The 20,343-nt window shown below is 44.2% G+C and overlaps 1 protein-coding gene across 2 annotated transcripts in view; it reads right to left on the reverse strand.

Moving 5' to 3' along the window:
• Positions 1-20,343, reverse strand: part of LOC147319051 (nectin-2) — an 86,172-nt gene that overhangs the window by 24,529 nt on the left and 41,300 nt on the right. Inside the window, exon 7 of one of the 2 annotated variants that reach the window (XM_086311339.1) lies at positions 10,004-15,129. The exons of the other annotated variant lie outside the window; for it this stretch is intronic. Within the exon in view, the coding sequence (XP_086167465.1) occupies positions 14,561-15,129 (569 nt within the window). The 3' untranslated portion in view covers positions 10,004-14,560. Of the gene's footprint in view, positions 1-10,003; positions 15,130-20,343 lie in introns of those variants that run through there. 2 annotated transcript variants of the gene reach the window in all.

Here is a 20,343-nt window from a genome sequence, read left to right on the forward strand (position 1 = left end):
TTAATATGTATGCAGTGAGCTGGCATTGAGTATTTAAAAAAAACAAAAAAAAACAACCACATTCACCGGGACAGACGGGAAAAAGGAGGAATGTCACATATATTAAATAATTTCCCCCAGGGATCAATAAAGTATTCTGATTCTGATTCTGATTCTGATATGCATAGTCACGTGCACAGCACCAGGTAGTTACAGAGAAATGTGATATTCTTTACTTTTAAAGCGCAAAGTCTTTGCTTTTGACCTTTAAGGTTGAAGGGCTGAGTAATAAGAAGAGGGGCAACTCGGCCGGGCCTGCCAGAGAGGCTGCTGAATGAAAGATGGGTGAGAGCCGCAGAGACGGGGAAAGTAAGAAAGCAGGAATGTGAAGGCACCGTCATCTCATGTCACTCTCCCCGCTCAGCTAGCCCCAGCTGCTGTTCCCCCTCCTTTTCTTGACCATTGTCACTCATGCTTCCAATCACCCCGAACCACTTGTGCTGCCATCCAATCCCTTCGCTTGCTCTCTCCTTCCTTTTCTTTCCCTCCTTTTCTTCATCCACACAAATGAGTCAGTGAAACAGGTCAAGTGTTACAAAATTTCCCCTGCAGCTCAACCTGCCTAATACAAGGCCTGGCTCATTGCACCAAAACAAGTAATACGCTGCCTACTCACTGAGAGGGGGGGCTCACACATACACAGAGGGATACCACCAACACACAGCGAATATAGGCTCATGCATATGCAACTATTATCCACATGTACGCCAACTCGCACCACTAAACATCAAATTCATCTTCTATAGCAATATTTACCATTTTCACACTACTGTTTGAGTCAAATTTCCGCTGCTTATGATCAACAAAGACTTTCGGAGTCTGCACGGAAAGGAAAGCAACACATGAGACACCAAAAGATGTTTCTTCGAAATAAGAAATCATTACGTATCATACGGAGCGCTCAGATGACTGCATTTGCAAAAGTATTTTCTTGGCCCAGCTTCGAAGTTTAGTTTTTGTTTTATTTTAAGTTCTTTCTGCTTGCACTGCTTGTTGCTAAACGAAGCAAAATGACAATAATGTCTTGGTGTTTTGCAAAACGCAAATTTCTTACACCTCACAGACCAGCAAGAAACAATCTACAGATAAAACAGAAAAGATAAAAAAAAGTGGTTGTGGTTATATGAATAAGACCGCAAATACTGCAGTAAATATGCCACAGAAAACCTTCTAGAAGCCATATTTGTGCTGCTGCAGCCTTACTACCTTTGCCACCCATCAACCCTAATGAATAGCAATTGGGAGAAGAAAACCCTGAAGCACTTGAGTAAAAGTAGTATTAACAGAGAGACAGCAAAGTAAGGGGTTGACTTGAATAGGACAAATAGGACAAATCACTAGAAGAAGAAAAAAACTTAAGTTAACACACAGACACACACCTACACTTACCCTTTAACTGTGCCAGACACACACCATGACAAACCAGGTGCTTGACAGCGTACGCAACTGTGTTTGCTCTGCAGGCAGGAGTGTGTCATGATACTATAATGCAACAGCTCCATATATCAGGGGACCTATGGAGGATAAACGACCTGCGAGCAGTACCTGGAGAGTGTGTGTGTAATATACAGATAAATAACTGGGAAATGGAAACTATAGGATGATACACAGTCTCCAGAAAAGAGTGTAAACCCAAGTGCTAACACAAGACGATAAGCAGACCAGAAGCACGGAGATTGGACCACAGCAAGCACTTGTTTATAAGAGTTTGCCTGAATCCACTGGGAATGGTTGTCATTTGGGAGGGTAATGACTTAGGAAAACTGAAATGTACTGGAACATAAATTAATCAAAAATGTGAGCCTTGCATTCTTGCACCCTCTGAGTGCTCTGTGCTGTCTTTTTTTTGCCATTTATACCCTGTTGTTACCTCACAACAAAAGGAGTTCCAGCTCTTAGACACAGTGAACAGACCATAATTCTCAGCGGTTGTTTCCATTTGCCGCTTGGGTTAAATCAGAGGTGTGAGGCTGCGATGAACCTGTTATTACTGTCAAGGTGGCAAAGATCATATCCATGTTTATGTGAGCGATAATCGACTTGTGTTTATAAACATTTCACGTACAGCCCCCGAGATGCCAAACGCCAAATTTGAATAACATTTAATTTCCTTCGGAGATAAGACCCTTTGTCCATTCAGGACCATTTTATTCCATCACTGCCCTAAGCTGACAGTTAAACGGACAACGGAGGGCGCAGCGGCGCTGTGCTTCGCATGGCAATGCTGAGCTATTTTCCAAACTCCGATGCTTTCTCCCTCTCGCTTGCTCGCATTAGACATTAAAGTGTACTTTAGCAGTGAGTCAGAGCTGTTACCCATGATGCCTTGGCTGTGGGGTTGAGTGACAAGCCATGTAGTTGAAATCACTGAGGACTCTAGAGTAGAGGACAAGTTAACAAGGGGCCAAAGATATACAGGAGAACCCCTAGCAGGTGCTGTAGTGTGGTCAGAGATCGTCATACTGGCTCACACCCACATCCCCACACTCACAAGTGAAAAGGCCTTTTCTTTTTATAATGCCAACTCTCAGCTCAACCGCAAGTGATGGGAGATGTGTTGGAAATGAGAAAAGGGGAAGTGGAGTTTTACACCCCAGTACGAGTTGGACGGCGTTGTGAGAGAGCTCGAGAGCGCGCACACACACACACACACACACACACACACACACACACACACACACACACACACACACACACACACACACCGTCTGGTGTGGACTAAAAGCGAGGTACGTTTAGTCCACAGCAGACGATGAGGAGATAGGAGTGCAGGAGAAGAGGATGAGGCAGAAGAAGTGATTACAGGAAAAGGAGATGTCTCGATAAGATGACAGACACATGAATGAGGTGTCAATCTGTAGTTATAAAAGAGGAGCCGACACATGCACATGAGCACACACGAGCACACACGAGCACACGCTTAGTTTTGTTAAGGTCTGACAGCGCTGTCTTTGGTATGTATTTCACAAAGAAAGCAGAAAAGACTTGAACCCTACAGGGGAACTAGCCAGCGCAGATAACATCACTCTGGACTGCTGATGAAGGCTCACAGTCTAGTCCACTCTATCACTTCACAATACTGTATGTATGAACAGACCTGTATATACACAGCATACAACCCACAAAGCCAACGGAAAAAAAAAAAAAAGCATAGTAGGGATTTTCACAACAACCATTTCTCCCAAAAAACACTCAATGGCGATTATTCTGACTATGAAACACTTCAAGGGGACACAGCATGAACATTCATCGCCTGTCAGCCCTGAAAAAAACATTTACAGTACACACCCACGCTGAAAAAAACCCTACATATATTTGCATGCATGTTCTTCACCACCAGGCAGACCCACATCTGCACAGCAGTTACACATATAAGTGAACAAGAAAGCAAACACACGGCATTTACTGTGGACTTGGTTGTCCCAGAAGAATATCTCATGTCCCCAAGACCAAATATTTACAGACTTACTTCATTTTTTATCTCCATTCTCATCTTGCATTCTGTATGTTTGTATTAGAGTGTGCAAAGACGTGCATGTGCCAGTGCGTGCATGTACTTTGTAGGAGCTGCCTGTTGAGACGGTGAATTAAACAGAAAGTGCATTTGATCTGCAAAACACTCCAGGGCAAGCAAACACACACACACACACACACACACACACACACACACACACACACATGCATACAGCATCAAAATCATTTCCGTCACAGAATCTATTCTTAGGAGCAGCAACAAACCATTCTTTCCCTGATATAAATCGCTCTTATTCATCCCCGCATAGTCATGCACACACACCGACACGTGCACACTCACTTCGCTCAAAGCTACGCTCCCTGGTGGTCATACCGCATTCACATAATGTTCTTTGTTTTTATTTTCTAGAACAGGATTTGTTCCAGGTAAGTCACAGCATGAAGACCTTTTGGGGCTTATTTAACTCGTGAACATGCATGCACAACACACGCCGGAGCTTTTGTCTGTGGTGGTGGCTGTTTGTGCAGGTGTTTTGAGGTCAGCGGCGCTCTCTGAACGTCTAAGCTTCGTATTCCATGTCTCTCTCCCTCTCTTCATTGCGTCCTCAGATAGATGCATCCACACCCCAGCACACACAATCTGAACAGTGAGAAGTTAAATCAACACAGCTGCAACAACTTAGCCCCGATCAGCCTCCACCCTTCACTTGGCCATCTCCACTACATCTTTAATCAAGCTACTCCTCCCTCTCCGTTCTGCCTTTTGCCCTCTTGCTCTCTCGATCCTCTGACTCCATCCTCCTTTCTTCTCTTCTCCCGCTTTACTCAATCTTGCATTAGTCACTGTTAAATTTATATACCTGCTAGCTCTTTGGAGCTTCTGGCAGTGCACAGGGCTTCAGATCTCACTCCTCCACCTCCTATTTGCTCTCCTCACAACATCATGCTCGTTTTGCTCTCTATCCATACTGCCACATCTCACTCCCCCTCTCCTTGCCCTTCTCTGCCCTCCCAGCGTTTGCGCGTGCATGCTCCACCCTTAGGGAGAATCGTGTGCCCAGCAATGCAGCGCAACTGCCCAGTTACCTCCAGCTGCGTCAGCACGGGACAGAAAGCGTAAACGCCAGGGGCCTACGAGGGAAACAGGAGCATTCATCTCCCCCCGTCTGTCTGCCTGGATTTTTATAAGTGTGTGTCTGTACGTATGCATACAGTAGACACACATGTGAACACAACTGCATGACCAGGAGCCAGAAGATCGGATGTTATCATTTACCGCTTGTGGAAGAGGAACGTGGCTCCCTGTGCGCTCTGCTTTCACCTTGCGTGACATGATAATATTCTTTTAGAGGAAATACTACATTTGCCATTCAGGTGCTTTTAAAGCACCCCTTCTGGCTTGAAACATTCATTACTACAGCAATGAAGGTTATACCTTGAGACATTTTTATTTAAGTTGATGGAAAACGCATTTTTACTTCAAACTGCAATTTTCTTGACTTTTTAAGTATCAAATAAACAGCTGTTTCTGGTGTGAATAGTGAATAAGTGCTCGCTGCCTGATCCAAAACAAACTCAACTAAAGTAAGATGCCAACGAGATTAGATTCCAATCCTTCCCACATAGCAAACATTGCTACCAAAGACACCAGAACCTGTACCACTGAAAAGTACCTAAAGCCAGTTTAGCGTTCACAAACTACAGGTCGGGCAAACAAATTAGTCTCTCCACATAGCGACTCCTAAATTATGAACAAGCCCCGAATTTGTCACAAATGGACTCACACAGTGTGAAATTAAGAACTCCACTTGAGAGATTGTTTTAAAAAATATTGATTCAAATTTCATTGTGATAAAACAAGGGAGCGTGAGAGCAGCCAGTATCAGTAATCTGTGGGTGTGTGTGAAATACTGGAATTCAACAAGTATTACCACGATAGACTGTATATGACTCAGACTTTGTACACTCACTCTAAGAGTTTAAGCACTGAATCAATAATTTCACATCGTATCTGGAGATTGTGATGTCAGGACTGAAATATCTCAAAGATTAGTTTGACTGCCTTGACATTTTGCAGATATTCATGGTCCCCAAAGGAGAAAAAAGAAGATCCCGCTGACTTTGGTGAACCTTCTGACTTTTCTGTGCCAGCATGAGGTTCACATTTGGTTTTGAATTACATGTCCTACCAGCGACTGAAAAGGTTCTCATTAAATTTGGAAATAGAAATGGACTGGCATTTGAGACTACAAGCCACATTTGACCACACTTTATTCTCATGCTGTAAGCACTTTATCTACCTCACGTCCAGGGATGATTTAGACTCACCAGTTAACCTAATGTGCATGTTTTTGTTCTGTGGGAGGAAGCCAGATCAGCCACATGAAAGGCAGAGGAAACACATGCAAACTCAACACAGAACGGCCTGAGCCAGGGGCTCGAACCAGGACCCTTCTTTCTGTGAGGTAACAGTCGTAACCACTATGGTGGCTGTTGGGTGATAGACAGGAAATGCAAATTTCCAATCAAACTTGACTGCACTTTGCACTAATTAAAAAGAATTATATTATTCTATAGTCACTAGCTAAACCAATCTAGTGCAAATGATTAAATAAATACTAAAGAATGCTAAATAATGGTAATATCATCATCATCAGCAGCAGCAGCAGCAGCAGCTTCTTATCAAGGCTCCTGCCAGTGATTATTTCCATCCATCTTCTTAACCGCTTCTCCCGTTCAGGGTTGTGGGCTTAGCTGGAATCGATCCCAGATGTTATGGAGGAGATAGAGTGAAACTTGGACAATTTGCCAGGTTATCACAGAGCTAAAACCTACTGATTTTACCATTTTCAATCACTACTTGTAGTATGCAGGACTGTAGGAGGAAGCTGGAGTACCCGGAGAAGGCCCCTGCCAGCTGGAGGGATTCGAACCTAGAACCTTCTTGCTATGAGGCGACAGTGCTAACCACTGTGTTGGCTGTTAGAAGATATAATGGATGAATGACTTGTACCAAATCTATAAAATAGTGGGAACTGAGAAGCAGAGAATCAGCCACCATTGGTTTCCACATCTCCAGTGAAGCTGGATTTAACACGCATGTTGGTCTTGACTTGCTTTTCTCACATCTATTAAAGATTTTATTCAGCAGGTGGGCACTGAAGATTAGCATTATGAATTCAGTACCTGGTCAAATGAGACCACAGCCTCTGCTTCTCTTCCTCAGTTATGCCGCTGAATAATGGCGAGAAAAACATGGAAGCTGACCTTTGGAGACAAAATATCATCACTTCATCCTATTAAATTCTTTGAAAACTTGTCACAATTAGCAATTTGTTTTGTAAGGCCATGCTGACCTTTGACCACTAAACTTTCATCAGTTCATTTTTGCATCCGAGTAAATGTTTGTGGCAAATTTGTAAAAGAAAAAAATTCCCCTGAGCTGTTTGAGAGATATCATGTTTACAACAATAGATGGATGTACAGACAGAGAGACGACCTGAAAGCATAATCCATCCTGTCACAGCTATTACTGGTGTGGAAGCATAAGAAGCCAATCACAATATAGCCTGAGGTGAAGTCTTTGACTTTCGCGTTTTGTCAGAAACCCAAAACATATTGAACGTGCTTTTACATCAGACAAAGATAAGCAGCAAATCCCCACAAAGCTGCAGTGTTTGCTTGATAAATAATTGATAATTCTCTGTCAATCAAAAAATCATTAGAGCTCTACTGTACTCATTAACTTTAAGCTCAAAGCGCTGCTTTGCAGAGAACACATAACTGTAGACTCTGTGCTCTTATTGTTCAGTAGGAACACACAGGGAAAGAAAGCATGTGGACAAATTAACAAACTTCAGAAAAAGTAATCCAAACCCAGAGACATCATCGCACTTGTCATCTCTGCCAGAGTTGTACTGCTGCCATCTTCATGTCTTGCTTTCCTCAGGGGGTTTCCCTCCAACAATCTGGTCTTCAGCAAAGAAACGCATGCTTTGGAAATAGATGCTTTGGGTTCAGATGACTGACTTGGCCACTGAAGTACATTCCACGATTTCAACATACAAACTCATTAATTAGATTCATATTTTGGATAATTGTCCTAAAACTGGAGGGTCAGTGAGGAGTAACAGATAGGAGTCAAAACCAGAATGCAGAACCCAAATATTTAGAAAAATCACTCTCAGCTACGAAATAAGCCAGTTAAAGATCTAGTGTTTGCTAGAAACCCTCGACTAACTATAAACACACACACACACACACACACACACACACACACACACACACACACAGCTGGAGGTCTACTGATTCACCACAGGCAACAAAGATAAAAAACAGTCACTTTAAAGCTCATAGAAACACAGACCTACTTTCATAATTGAGGTTAGAGGCAGACTTGCTTTAATTCCTGTGAAGGCCCAGGTCACCACATCCATCACTCATACATCGATGCAGCAGGCTTGGCCATTCATCACTCACTCTGGGATTTATTAGTCAAGTCTGGAGCTTGAGGGTGAGAGGCTAAGTGATGAGCATTGTATTAGCCGTTATCAGCACAGAGAGAGAGACCAAAGTTGGTCTGTTTGCTTATACACACACACACACACACACACACACACACACACGATCGGAGTGTTTAATCAGAGCTGTGTCTGCCAGAGCTGGAAGTTAAATATACAGCCATGCACAAACATTCATGTGTCAAACAGTACACACCAAAAAAAGAAGAAGAAAAAAAAATCTGATAACACTTAAACACTTTCACACACACAAACAACCTGTGGAAACCCAATCTGTCTGAAACCAGCATAGCACTCAGTGGGCGCCTAACCACCAGAACAGACTTGTTTAGCACGCTGGATGACCAAAGAACACACTTTTTAATACGCACACCCACAATCAACTTGTTGGGAACAGTGCCACTACCAGCCAGCCGAGTTGCCCGGGGGGCACCGCACCATGTCTCATCGTTGAAAGCTAAGGTTGAACGCAGTGGTAGTGCCTGGCGTAGAGCTGTCACTTTGACTCCTGATCCAGGTTATTTGCTCTGAGCGCTAATAGGCCAGGTTCTGCGTTACGGGGTCACTTCAGTCACATGATGGGCATACTTTTTTTTTTCCTTCATGTGTAACAGCGAGACAAAAACGCATGCACCACACAGGCTTTTATTACTAGCTGTGCCTTAAAAGCCTTGCTGCTGCGTAGTGTTTTACATTCAGCTAGAAAACCAAAGGAGTCAAAGTGTGTAAGTGTGTATGTGTGTGTGCGTGAGAGAGATAGTGAGCGAGTCTGTCTGTGTAAGTGCTCTCTATCTTGCCAGCCTCAAATCCAAAGCAATTAGAGAGGCCAGATGGTGGGCTGGACTCACAGTAAATAGCTGTGCATTGACAGAAGAAGCCTGCAACAAAAATGAACTGTGACAAGGAGCCAGGATGTCACACAGATACATGACGGCATCAAAGCACCAGGCAAACACCGAGAACTCGCTGCCATCACTGCCATATACCAACTGTCACCATCACAGGCACGTTAAAGAGCAGAATTTGCTTGTGTCAGTTTTTGTTTTGTGGGGAAACAGCAGCGCTTTTTAATGTCCAAACTAAATGAGGCAGGTGCATATGCATGCATCAACACACGCACACAGCATATTTAAGCATAAACCTACACACAGTTAAACTTCTGCATGCCCTCTTGTTGAAATTTGACCAAACCTGTTTGGTTTAGGCAGAGCTCAAACAATGCAGCCTTTGAGAGGCGCTCCATTCACCCAGTTTCAGCTTGGCCTGCACATTCCCCAACTGAAAACACAAGCTGCCTCCCTCCAGGAAAACCACTGAAGCTACATGCCCACATTCCTGCTCTCTACCCTTTTCTCTACGCTTGTACAGCTTTTACATGAGAACTGTTGAAACTCTGCTGAATATAATAGTATTCCTGCACTCTGAAATAGGAATGCATCAGTGCTTTCATTATCTCCAGGCACCGGTGAAACACCTAATAGAAAAATGTGCCCTTTAAACAACTACAGCATCTGCTACCTAGCCATTACTAAGGCAGCAAGTTTACTTCTGCCAGCCAAGTCACATATACAAAACAGAACGGGAGGAGGTGGAGCTCAGGACAATTATAAACCACGAAATGGCATCTCCTGTTCCTGCGCTCATTTTCCCATAAGCCTGTTATCACACTTCTGTTGACACACACTCACAGATTTATCAAAAGTGAAATGAGACAAGCAGCCAGACCAGGAAATGAGAGTGTGGGGAAGGGGAGAAAAAGCAGGGGTGTGTCTGAGATCTGAAGGATGGGTGACAAGAGACCGAGAAGCTACTTCATATCCTGATCAATTAATCTATAAATTTAATCAGTGTGAATCAATGACTGGCGTTTCTATTCAATCTGGGTGCTCAGTCATCCAGCTAACCTCAAGTGTCAAAGAGACATGAAGGTAAGAAAGAGGAGACACATACCACACACAGCAACACCGGAACATTTCAAAAATCAAGACATCTTTAATAGTAACTGAATACGGAAAAATAATCTAGAAAGACATGACAAAAATGGCAATACCAACTCTAATCTGTATTTTTACTTCTTTTTAAGACCAAAATAAAACTCAAATAAAAAAAAAAAATACAAAAAAGAAAAGAAAAAAGAACAACTTTACACAAAGCAGTCAATAATAAAAAGCACATTTTGGGTAAGACTGTTTTGTTGTGTGTTTGTATACAGTTTCACTTGTATAGAAGAAGCACATTTGCCAGTTTTGGCAGCAATCACAGCGCAGCAGTCAAGAATAAAGCACTCATAAAACATAAATTATAAAGCACTGCAAAAATAACAGAAGAGAGGAGAAGCGGTAAACAGGAGAAAATAAATCCTTCATGCGTGCTGTCACTGAGTAATACACAAACGTGACACCATAAATTAGTAATTCTTTTTTCTGCTAAATATTTATATATTTATACTATGTACACCGGAAGCTTCTCTTTTTTTTTTCTTTTTTTCTTCATTTTTTACTTAACATCTCCCATCTCACATGCATTAAGGCTTTGATTACTCATCAGATGTTTGGAGCCAAAGAAACGATAAGAGCACGTTGCTCTCAGGAAAAAGAAAAAAAAAGGAAAAAGAAAATATTGGATATTCTGACTATCTAACCTTGTGCAAGACCTGGACCAGGTTTGCAGATTTCTCTTAAAAGCATTTTGTCTGACAAGCCTTACTTGGGCACCGAGGTGGGTGGCAATGGGATGTGCTCGTGTGTGTGTCTGTGGAGGCGGTCGCAGTAGCAGAGGTGGCTGAAGTAAAAGACAACATTTTGGAGTCAAGTTAAAAAAAAAAATAAAAAAATGCGACTCTTCTAAAAGCATTCAAAGGGCTCTGGGAGGAGGAGGAGGTCAGCGCGGTGGCATTTTTATGAAAGCGATATTTCCCTCTGCAGAACAAGACCAGAACGGACAATCGCTTTCCTAAAAAGCCTGTGTCTGTGATACTGGGTGAAAGGTGTGCGTCTCCCCCGAATGTGTAGTTGTTTATGTTCTACACAGTCACTGATTCGGGAACAGGCTGGACACTTTGGGGGGCAGAAAGCACTGGAGCAGGGGGACACATCACGGTACAGCTCTTTCCACACTAACAGAACTCTGTATGTGTCCTGACAGAGCCGCTGTGGAAGAGGCAGAGTAAGACGAAGTGTGTTCGTGTGTGTGTGTGCAGCTACGCGAACACATTTGTGTGGGCTTGTGTCAGGAGATGGCAGAGTTGTCAGGTAGAAGGTGTCTTCTGCACAGTTTGGCTGTGGGAGTGAGTATAATGAGACTGACTGAGGGGTGTTTGTGTGTGGGCGAATGCATCTCAGCACTCTGCGAATGTATACGTACAGTATGTGTGTGTGCGCCGAGTGAGTGAGTCTTCTCGAAATGCACAATAATATCTTCGGTTTGCCAGTTTTCCATGGTGACAAAGGGTGGCTACTCAAGTTACAGTCCAATGGCAGCGAGAGATGTCCTAAAGCCGCCGAACACACTGGCACACAGATTTGCACGCACACACACCGAGCGCTGACTCAACAGACCGTTGCTTGTGTCGTTACGGTCTATCTGATGAATTGAGTATTGTGTGTAAGTTTTTGCATTGTGCAGAGTTTCTGTCAAGGAGAAGGTGAAGCCAATTGTCTTCCAAGAAATGTGTGCTTATAAATGCAGATAAAGTTACCTCGGATAAAAAAAAAAAAAAAAAAAAAAAAAACAAATTCAAGCATATGCATCCCCCCCCCCAAATCAAATTGGCCCTTGGATAAATTAAACTCAGTCAGTTCAGTATGTTATAAACACCCAAACTACTGAGGTATGCGTTAGGTTAAAAATTACATTCTGAATGCCTTCTGAGGTTTAGCCGACCCACAAACGCTTTCCTCTTTACTTCCATAACATCGGAAACACTGGCTGCATCGATCTGATATTTACATTTTCATAAATATCCACATTTTCACAAGAAAAATAAAGATGCTTACGTATATAGTACACAGATAGCTCACACCAAAATGTACATACAACAGTTTTGTCCCTTTGTCAGTATTCTTTTTTTGACCCCCCCCCCCTTCCAAAAAAAAAAAAAACAACTAAGTGTTGCACTCATATTTCTTTGTATTGGTGACACATACAAGTGTAAAAATAATACATTTTCATATTGAGTGTGAGAAATCAGCTGCGTTCGGCAAATTTACTGTACCCCAGGTTGGCAGGAGTTGCATTTAAGTATAAGCTAAGGCCATTAGACGATAATCCTATTGAACACACTGGCTTACAATATGCTAGACAGCGCTCAAACACGAAGCGCCGTCTCTATTTTTGTCATCTGTCTCTCTCTCTCGCCACCTCTCTGAAGGTTAACAGCCATCACAAAGGCAAACAAGGTCTGCCTCGCCCTGTGCAGATACTGGGTGAGTGTTTATCTCTCACATCTGTAGTTCAAGGTTAAAAAAAAAAAACAGCCACGATAAGAAACGCAAGCACAGTCATCTTTGCCCTTAGGAATGGGTCACCCTGCATTTGCCCTTATGACCTGCAGCAGAAGCCAACCCATTTCTTAGAAGGTCCTTTACAGGAGGTCAGGTACAGTCATCAAGACCCCTTTCATTGGATTCCCAGTGGGTCCAAGGACAGCTGATTAGGAAGGGCAGGGAACGCAATGATTAGAGGAGCTTCGGTTCTCTCTACGATTGTCCATCACAGTCGCCCAGTGGCTATGCAGATATGGTGACGCATGCAAATGTACACACACCGAGCCTCAAAGACAGCGGTGTACAATAGCCATGGAGTAATATTTGCCCGAGCGGGCCTCTGGTGGCTCGTTAAAAGGATAAATTAACAGTCAGGAGACAATCGGCCCTGAACCTGCATCATAAAAAGGGCCATTTCGCCACATGTTGCCTGTTAGTCAATATGACTCCCATAGCTTTGCTGCGGATGCAACCTTTTATGTCTCCCGATCAATTCACTACATTTAACAACACTGGCTAATGGAAAGAAATATATGATCTCATTGAAAATCTGTCTAACCTAATGCCATTGCACTCTGGAGGTGGGGCTCTTGTTACATCTCACCATTTACTAAAGCGGGAGAGGCAGCTGGGGTGTCTGTGCAGTGGAGTGAACATGGCCACTCCAGGTGGATTAGTCACTCCTGGCATGTCAGGGCACACCGGGCTGGAGTAGAGTAAGTGGGGTGTCTGACACATCAGGAGCGGTAAAATACTACTTTGCTCTCGGTAGCCCTGACCTCAACACCGCCCTGGATAAATCATAAACTCCCCATAAACACTGGAGAGAAAGGGAGAGAAGGATGCGGAGAGAGAGGAGGAGAGATGGAAGCATGATGGAGAGATGGAGGTGGGAGGGAGAGAGGAATCGCCACGTCATAAACGATAAGTGGTGGCAATCTGTTGGTCCCGGCTAAGCGAGCGACTTCACGGTTCATTACCAATCAAGCTCCTCCTGTCAGGAGCGCTCTGAATAGACGAGGATGAGGAGGAAGAGAAAAGAAGAGACGTGCTCCTTTCTAGTCCTCCTGCCTCCTGAATCCCTCTCCCCATCCTTTGACCCTGTCAGATCAGCTACACCTCATTCCCTCATCTCTTGTTTACCGTCTCTTACCTCCAGGCACAGTGCAAAAGTTTGCTCGTTAGGAACTTGTTAGGAACTTGGTTCAAACTCTCAGCAAACTTACTTTGTTAAAACCTAACTGCTTTTCTATTTGCTCGCCACACAAAGACCTCATGTTCTTTAAATTTTTTGCTAAGTTCAAATTGAGAGTGTCTACTGCCTGTGATAGTTGGCAGAGTTGTTTTGAGAAGAAGGCAGAGAGAGCAGAGCGAAGTCACCAGCAGACATAAGCAAATACATTTTTACTGTCTCGAAATTACCTGATGGTTACTGTCTATACTTTCAAACTGACTCATACCACTGTCCTCCACTTCCCACCAGGTGTCACAGCTCAACACGTTGGCAAAACAAAAAGTTTCCCACAGAAGTAAAGAGATTTGCAGGCATCAGGTAACTGCTTGACAACTTATTCCACGGCTACTGTTTTAGTGAAGATAACAGCGAATATGCAAGTGAAATGCCTCCTCTAAGCTTGTAATCACTTTTCCATGAACCTACTCCCACATTACATTGTTTCTCTTTAGCCTGTCTGTCAGTCAATAGGCAAGGTCCCAGTGATAGCGAGAGCATGAGCAGAAGCGGTGGGAGGCATGTTGTTCTTTTCTCCGTTTGATTTTTAGTTCTTAGGGACCACATAACAACACAACAACAACAATCCTTTTACAACATCCCACCACACCCTCTTTTTCATTCTGTCCACTGTGATTAATGATAGACTATAGTTAAAATTGATTTTTTTTGTTTTTCAAAAATAAAAGTGGTATGATTTTCTTTTCACCATCAAACAGGGACAAGACCCCACCGCCACAAAATCCTCAGGAGGAATTCTCCAGCTCGCCTTTTTGCCTCCTCCTCCTCCCCTTCCTCCAATTCCTCCTCCTCTATACGTAAACTGCAGTCCGTGAGATGACCGAGCCATCACGCTGGGACTCCATGTCATCATCGTATTCTCCAATCATCTCCTGATCGCGAATTGAGCGAGGCAAATGGATGGGGCCACCAGGATTGTAGTGATCATAGTTCTCTGCTTCGTCAAGCTCGTCAAACTTCCTCTTCTCCGCGTCGTCCAACTCGTTGCTTAGCAGGATGTCTTGGGCAGTGGGTGTGGTGCTAACCACTTCAGGGTGGCCTCCCATGGTAATCAGCTGGTGGTTGTTTTTCTCTCCAAGGGCCTGAATGGGGGAGCTCTCGCTGTAAACGTAGATGGGGCCGTTGTTGTTGCCGCCGCCGTTTCCCGCACCTCCATTTGTGCCGTTCTTGCTCGCTTTCTTGCCGCCCCCGAATATGCGCGTCTTCATGTCACTGCCGCCATTGGCGCGGTAACCCTGCTGCTGCCTGCGCCTATGGGTGACGAGCACGGCGATGAGAGCGGCAACCAAAAGGAGGGCCAGCAGGGAGCCAATCACAGCTCCCGCCACCACGCCAGCATTGGATGGGTTCTTTGGGGGCTCTGTAGGAGGGAGGCAGGGAGGGAGAAAAACAGGGAAGAAAAAGGATATGGTTGAGAAAGGGTAGAAAGAAAAAAAAAGAAAAAAAAGAAAAAGGTTCGACCAGTGGAGAGGAAAACAAAAAAATTAAGACAGCCAAAAAAAAGTTTTGGTTTTTTTAAAAAAAGAGCAAGATGGCAAGAAAAAGGTTGGATGATGTCAGTGGTGCTGGTCTGAAATGTATGCAGTCAAGTGTGTAAGAGTGCTGAGGTGTCAGTACAGTCAAGTGTGTGTGTGCGCGCGTGTGTGCACGACGAGCATCCTTCTACTTTGACATTTCCTCCTCTCCCTCAGAGCTGCTGCTGTCCCCATTCCCACAGCTACGTCACAACAACGTCTCAACCACCCTCCCCCCTGTGTTGCCCTTCGATAGCCAGGGTCTGTCCACAGACCACCATCAAAAGGCAAGGCAGGGGGTTAAAAAAAAAATGTGCAACACACACACGCACACACACTTTTATTAAAGAGCATGGATCAGTGTGTGCAGAGCAGAACAGGTGGAGGCCGTGCAGAGGAGGATAATGATGAATGAGGAGGAAGGAAGGGTGGAAATTAGATGAGGAGGAGGAGAAGGTGGTGGTGGTGGAGGAGGAGAAGGTGGTGCTGGAGGAGGAGGCGGCGGATTGAGTGAGTGACAAAGCGACACAGCGGAATGACAAGTCTTCCTGGAAGCAGTGTATGAGCGCGGGCACAGACTGCTGCCCCTCTCCACTTCTGTACGCCACAGGCACTGGTTGAGTGCGCATCAGTCTTATATGTGGGTCCATTTTTCCTCTGGCATTACACATACACAAGAAAAATAAGTCACTTTAGTTCATTTTAATATTGACAAAGGCTTTGTTAGAGTGCAAACTAGCTCAGGAGGCTATGACTGAAACTAGGGCTCTGCAATCAAACACACAGCATCCCTGTTTGTGCGTCTTTGTACAAAAAACTCCAGGGATAAGCAGTGCTGTCTAAATCAGGGTTGTAAAGAGGTCCCATGTGACTTGTCAGTACTCTTTTTCTGAACTTGTACTTTCTCCTCCCCTGATATTCCCCTTCAGTAATACTAGTGCTGTATTTTAAAGCAGGTATTTCAATGGCAACAAATTCAATTGCTTCTGCATGAAAGTCAGCTAACAGTTCAGACTGGGGCTGTGTATTAAATGAAATGCTTCCAGTGCCGATATCAAAGCTATTCTAATGTTCCAGTTCAGACTTCAGACAGTTATAAAGGAACGTGACTAAATGAAAACATTAAATTCAGGAAGTTCTAAAATCTTTTAGCTGATTGTGTCACGGGCACAGACTAGCCTAGACTAGTAACACTATTAACACAAGCAGGATGTTGCTGCTTTGTACGGGCTTCGGGGGTCATGAGTTCAGGGCTCTAAGTGCTTTCAGGGACTCTGACAACTCCCCACAAACACAACCTGTGACCGTTTTCCCATGTGCTGCAGTGTCATCTCTGACTCAGTGGGCAGCGAGAATAAAACCAGAATAATGTTTGCATTCGCTGTACGCCAAAGCTTTGGATAGAAGTGTTCTACAAACGTTAAAGGGAATATGCCGACGACATAACGAGTGGTATAACTCAGACAGGAATAACAAATTAGAAAGACAGCTTAGACTTTATTCCGTAAGCTGTTCCTGCAGCATGCCTTCTTGGAAGATATAAAAGTAAGCCTGCTTGAAGTAGGAACGGAAAATGATGTCTCAATATACATTATTCCTACTTTTACAGGGTTCAAAGCATTCACGTTCATGTCTCCGATTTCTTATTTATTGTACTCATTACTTCGTGATGCCTCAGAATGAAATTAAAGGCTTTCCTGTTGCTCTTTCTGCAACAATGCGCTTTGTTGAAACATGATGTAATGGAATATAGGCTGTTTGTTATCTGTCACTCCAAAGTGCTACCGCTCCACTCAGGTTTGAGCGCATTAACTACAGAATAAAACCAAATAAATTGTGGTGAGAAAATGTATTTTTTAATTTCAGACTCTGGCAGAAAGTGATCAAGAGCCCTCGGTTAAGCCGAACATCCTCTCTTACCGCTCTTGCTTTCCTTTCCACACTCTGCACTTTCACCAGCCGCGGCAGAGGATTAACCGGTAGACGCTGCCGTTGAAATCCCTGCCTAAATTCGAAAGTAGCAAATCAGCTCGATTCTTATTGTCGGTTCCATTTGAAATCCAACAGAAGCCGGCCTCTCTTGTTAACTGTACAGAGAGCTGACAGTATTACTCGTGTAACACTGATTCGTGTCAAAAGAGAGAATGGTAGTCTACTGCTGTCTACACCTGTGCTTCACTCTTTTCTTCCTCTCCTCAGTTCTGCTACCATTTTCTCCATCTCTGCCTCCACTTCACTAGCTGTCTCCTGCACACGCTCCTTCAGCCCTCCAAATCCATTTTCCCTGTCCAATTTGCGTTTGTATTTCTGTCATGTGTTACTTCTCTGTGCTCTCCTCCTCTATGCTTCACTTTCAACACATGCCTAGGGAAAGAATTAATAATGCGGGTACATTTTTCTTTCCTTTCGTACATCTTCTCACACTACTTTCCCCTTGCACACAGATCCCCCCCCCCCCAAGCTGTGCTAAACATTCCCCTTCACACACACATGAGAGTGAGAGCTAGCCCTCGGTGTCCACTTGTAACAGGAACACAAGAAATGCATTATCACCTCCGACTCTGTGGAGCTCCACCACATGCTATGTGGTGAAAATCTCAGTGCCAAGTTTGGGCCCGATGCTGCCACACACTGCTGTCACATCAAAGGGAATTACGCTGAAAATCAAATGCAAATTCTCTCTGAATTCTACTCATCTAATTATATTTAATGCGTAACTCAAGTCAGTTCTTAAGAGTATTTTTTTTTCAAAGTCTGCGCTGGTAAATCCTTTTGTGGATAATACATCATGTTTTATTCTACCCTTCTGGAGACAACATTTAAAAGATTCACAAAAAGAGATGTAAAGGAGCCATCACAGACTCCAAGTGCAGACTCAGTCACAACCTAACAAAGCACCAGTGGAATTTGAGTGAGTGACGAGAGGCCACCTCAAAGACATGCTGACGAATGAACCAGATGAAAAACTGCAATATGCATGCTGTGTAGATAATGTGGGGAGAAAACCAAACATGCAGTATGACCCCCCCCCCAAAAAAAACAAAAAAAACCCCCCAAAAAAACCAAAAAAAACAACAACATAAAACTCACACACACAGAGACACACAACATACTGTGGAAGCCAAAAAAACAGCATGGTCCTTATGAAGTCATGTCCAACACAACTGTACGCTCCAAGTGACCGCGAGTAATGAGAGAGATGGAGCAGAAGTAACGTTTGCTGCAGCCGTCCAAAAAACATGCATGGTCTCATTCACATACATACACACGTGCTCCATGGTCATCACTGCTCGGATGTTGTGCTGGGCTGCACCTAGAGCATCCCTTAGTAGTATTCTCTGTCAGTATGTTAAGTTATTGAACACAGCTGAGTGTGTCTGTGCGAGTGTGTGTCTCCAGAAATGTGTGTTTGTGTGTGCTAATTAGGGGTGGGAAGGGGGCCAGTTGCAGGCTGGAGGGAGACTTGGCTCCATCAGACCTGTTCTCTGGCTGTTTTCGCATGGCCGGAGACACACAACGACAGACGCAGACAGATACAGGCGTACACACACAGACACACTCACACACTCTACCCCACGGAGGAAAATAGCCAAGCCCCTTGCCCTTGAACTGTCTCCTTGGATGAGTCTGAAAATGGGAAAAATGCACTGAATTGGGAGGAAATCTCTTTTCCGTTTAACTGAAGAGCCCTTCAGACCATGTGGGGGATTCAATCTAGAGCATTTAACTTTTTTGAGGTTCAGCTGAGCCACCCCTTTAAGGAATGATGAGGGAAAAAACCAAGAAAAAAAATGGATGGAATCTGGGTTAGCCACACAAGAACCCCCCCTGAGAGGAGCCCAGAACGGAGGGATGGAGGGAGGGATGGAGACTACTAAGCTGTGATTAAGGAAGAGCTACTGGTATTTAAGAGTTAAGCTTAGAGAGAGAAAGATAGCACAAGCATGAGATGGAGAGAAGGAAAATGCTGGGGGCAGGAGTCTCTTTTCTGAGCAAGAAGATCAGCGGCAGACTTGCGGAGGCTGAAAGACAACCTGAGAGAGATAAGGAGGATGAGGAGAGAGCATATGCTAACTGAGTGGATGAGAGATGCAATGAAAGAGCAAACTGCAGTGAAATAGATGGCATCGGAGAGATAAATCGAAAGAAATGCAAGAAGAGAGAAGGCTAGGATGTGTTTGCGTGCCTGTGTGACTAAGCAGCAGGATCGAAGCTGAGAGGAGGAGAGGCAAGGAGAAGAGAGGACATCCATCCCTCTTGCTGCCTCCATGTGCACAGGACAAGACCGAGGGCAGAAGGCGCGAGTAAGCACACAGACACTAGTGTGTAAATTTGTGTGTGTCATGCAGCTGTGGGGTAAAGGGGAGTGGGGGGACCTGCTATGTAGCAGGTGCTGGCCATTTCACGCCTGTCGGCCCCTCTTAGCCCCGTTTGTCTACACACGTTCACATTAGCATCCACAGGTCTGAACTGCAATCCCATCTGAAGGCATTACACATCTTTCTTAGACTCCTTAATTTCTCTTTAATAGTACCGACCGTCTTTCTTTATGTGCACTTCTCTCCCTTTTTGCTATCTAGAAACTTCTTTTCCTTTGACACTCGCTTGTTGGTTTAGTCACCTATTAAGTGTTGGCAATTTTAGCTCGCATCTTATCCTCCTTCTGTGCCAATGAGTAAGAGAAGAGTAGGATGGAAGGAGGAGGTGGTCGGTAGCAAGAGAATAAGACCAACTGTGGGAAGTTCAACGCGGGTAAGGAACAAGCAGACCCGAAAGAAAATGAAAGAAGAGAAAGAGGGAAGTGGGATGAAGAATGGGGGAGGAGTGAAAATGTAGGATAAAAGACAGAGCAGGAGAGGAACGGATGGTGGAATTGAGAAGAGAAGCAGCCAGGAGCTGAAGCAGCAAAGGGTGACTGATCCGCTCTGAGAGGCTTGGAGACGGACAGAAACACACGCTACGCTGAGAGATAGCGGAGGCCAATAGTGGTGGAGATGGGATGCAGCAGCACATGATTCCCATGAGTTTTAAATGCTGTCAGCATCGCTTTCTCTCTCCAT

This window comes from Aulonocara sp. 'chitande type north' Nkhata Bay, linkage group LG11, assembly GCF_057382095.1.
Source record: "Aulonocara sp. 'chitande type north' Nkhata Bay isolate Kocher_YH1m ecotype deep benthic linkage group LG11, A_spYH_male_GT1.1, whole genome shotgun sequence".
Classification (NCBI taxonomy): Eukaryota; Metazoa; Chordata; class Actinopteri; order Cichliformes; family Cichlidae; genus Aulonocara; species Aulonocara sp. 'chitande type north' Nkhata Bay.